The sequence below is a fragment of the Corvus brachyrhynchos genome, unplaced genomic scaffold (assembly GCF_000691975.1).
Source record: "Corvus brachyrhynchos isolate BGI_N302 unplaced genomic scaffold, ASM69197v1 scaffold146, whole genome shotgun sequence".
In the NCBI taxonomy this organism is placed as follows: domain Eukaryota; kingdom Metazoa; phylum Chordata; class Aves; order Passeriformes; family Corvidae; genus Corvus; species Corvus brachyrhynchos.
In genome coordinates, this window is record NW_008238960.1 from 1,114,369 (window position 1) to 1,115,625 (window position 1,257).

Sequence of the window (1,257 nt, forward strand, 5' to 3'; positions counted from 1 at the left end):
GGTTTGGGGCCGGGCCGGGGGGAGGAGCCGCTCCCACACGCCGGCTGCGCTTGTGAGTGTGCCAGGCGGGTCCTCTAATACACGATTTATATGGCCTTCAATTCGCTGCTGCATCGGTGGACATTTGTAAGGGAATGCGAGGAAAGTAAGTGGCAAGACTCTGGGGTCTGGAGTTTTACATTGAAGATCAAGACATCGCAGCCTTCCGCACAGAATCGCTGTTGGGTGTTTAAATAAATTAAACCTTTGCTTTATTTTTTTTTCCTGTATAATACTGTGGGATAATTACACGAAAAGTGATCAAATTACTGTTTCTGCACTGATGGCATTGTGAAAAACGAGGTTCACTCTTTTTGAAATTTTAAGAAAAATTTAATAAAAGGGACAATTAGGAGACAGCAGCAAAAAGGGTGTTACGGCCGGGTGCTTTGGCAGAGATCCAAAGGCACAACTCTACATCCAAAAGATCGTCTTTAAAAGTGCATCGCTCATTTCATATGCATCACCATCATGCATAATTCATTTATTCTTTGGAGTTGCTAAGTATCATCCCATCAGTCTTATCTTCCTCCTTTGGCTCCATTTAGTCTGGTTTCGGGTTTTTCTTCTGATTAGATTCTCCAAGAATGTGAAGATTTTCTCTGCCTATCTTTTCTAAATTGACTACATAAACAATAGACATTCTATATCATGTATTACATTACAGAACCTAGGTAAAGTTTTCCTAACATTAAGGAACATGAAAAAAAAGCCAACATCACAATACATTCATAACAATTATTTAACATGAGAAAAGCCAACATCACAATACATTTATAACAGGCATTAGTCCTAAGTGCAAGGTGCTCTAGAGCAGCACCTCACGAGGGATAGGAAGACCCGCCAAGCCCGCCTCTATGCTTTCTGCCATTTCCTCCATCATAACCCAGCGTGTCTTCTTGGTGGCACTTCCGATGTGAGGAGTTATGATAACATTCTTCAGTTTTAAAAAGGGGTGATCCCTGGGAGAAGAAAAGAAATGCTCAGCTAGTCACTCACAGCACATTCATCTCTTATTTCATCACCTGCAGGCAGCCAGGGAAATACGTAAAATAATAATTAAAACAAAACCTAATTGCATGACCCAAGCATATTCAGAGGAGTTCAAAGTGCTGCCTAGCTTGGTGGGGCTTTATGCAACAAATCCTCCAAATGAGTAAGTGTGAATTTTATTGGGCTGGGATAGAAGGATTAGGAACATGGTTTCAGCAGGCCTAA

The 1,257-nt window shown here is 41.4% G+C and overlaps 1 protein-coding gene across 2 annotated transcripts in view; it reads right to left on the bottom strand.

Moving 5' to 3' along the window:
- Nucleotides 1–487: 487 nt before the first annotated feature.
- Nucleotides 488–1,257, bottom strand: part of LOC103618687 (probable 2-ketogluconate reductase) — a 4,743-nt gene continuing 3,973 nt past the window's right edge. The window contains exon 6 of one of the 2 annotated variants that reach the window (XM_008637118.2): nucleotides 488–1,001. In XM_008637118.2, the coding sequence (XP_008635340.1) occupies nucleotides 848–1,001 (154 nt within the window). In that variant the 3' untranslated portion in view covers nucleotides 488–847. Of the gene's footprint in view, nucleotides 1,065–1,257 lie in introns of both variants that reach the window. The other variant, XM_017738647.1, reaches the window with a different exon arrangement.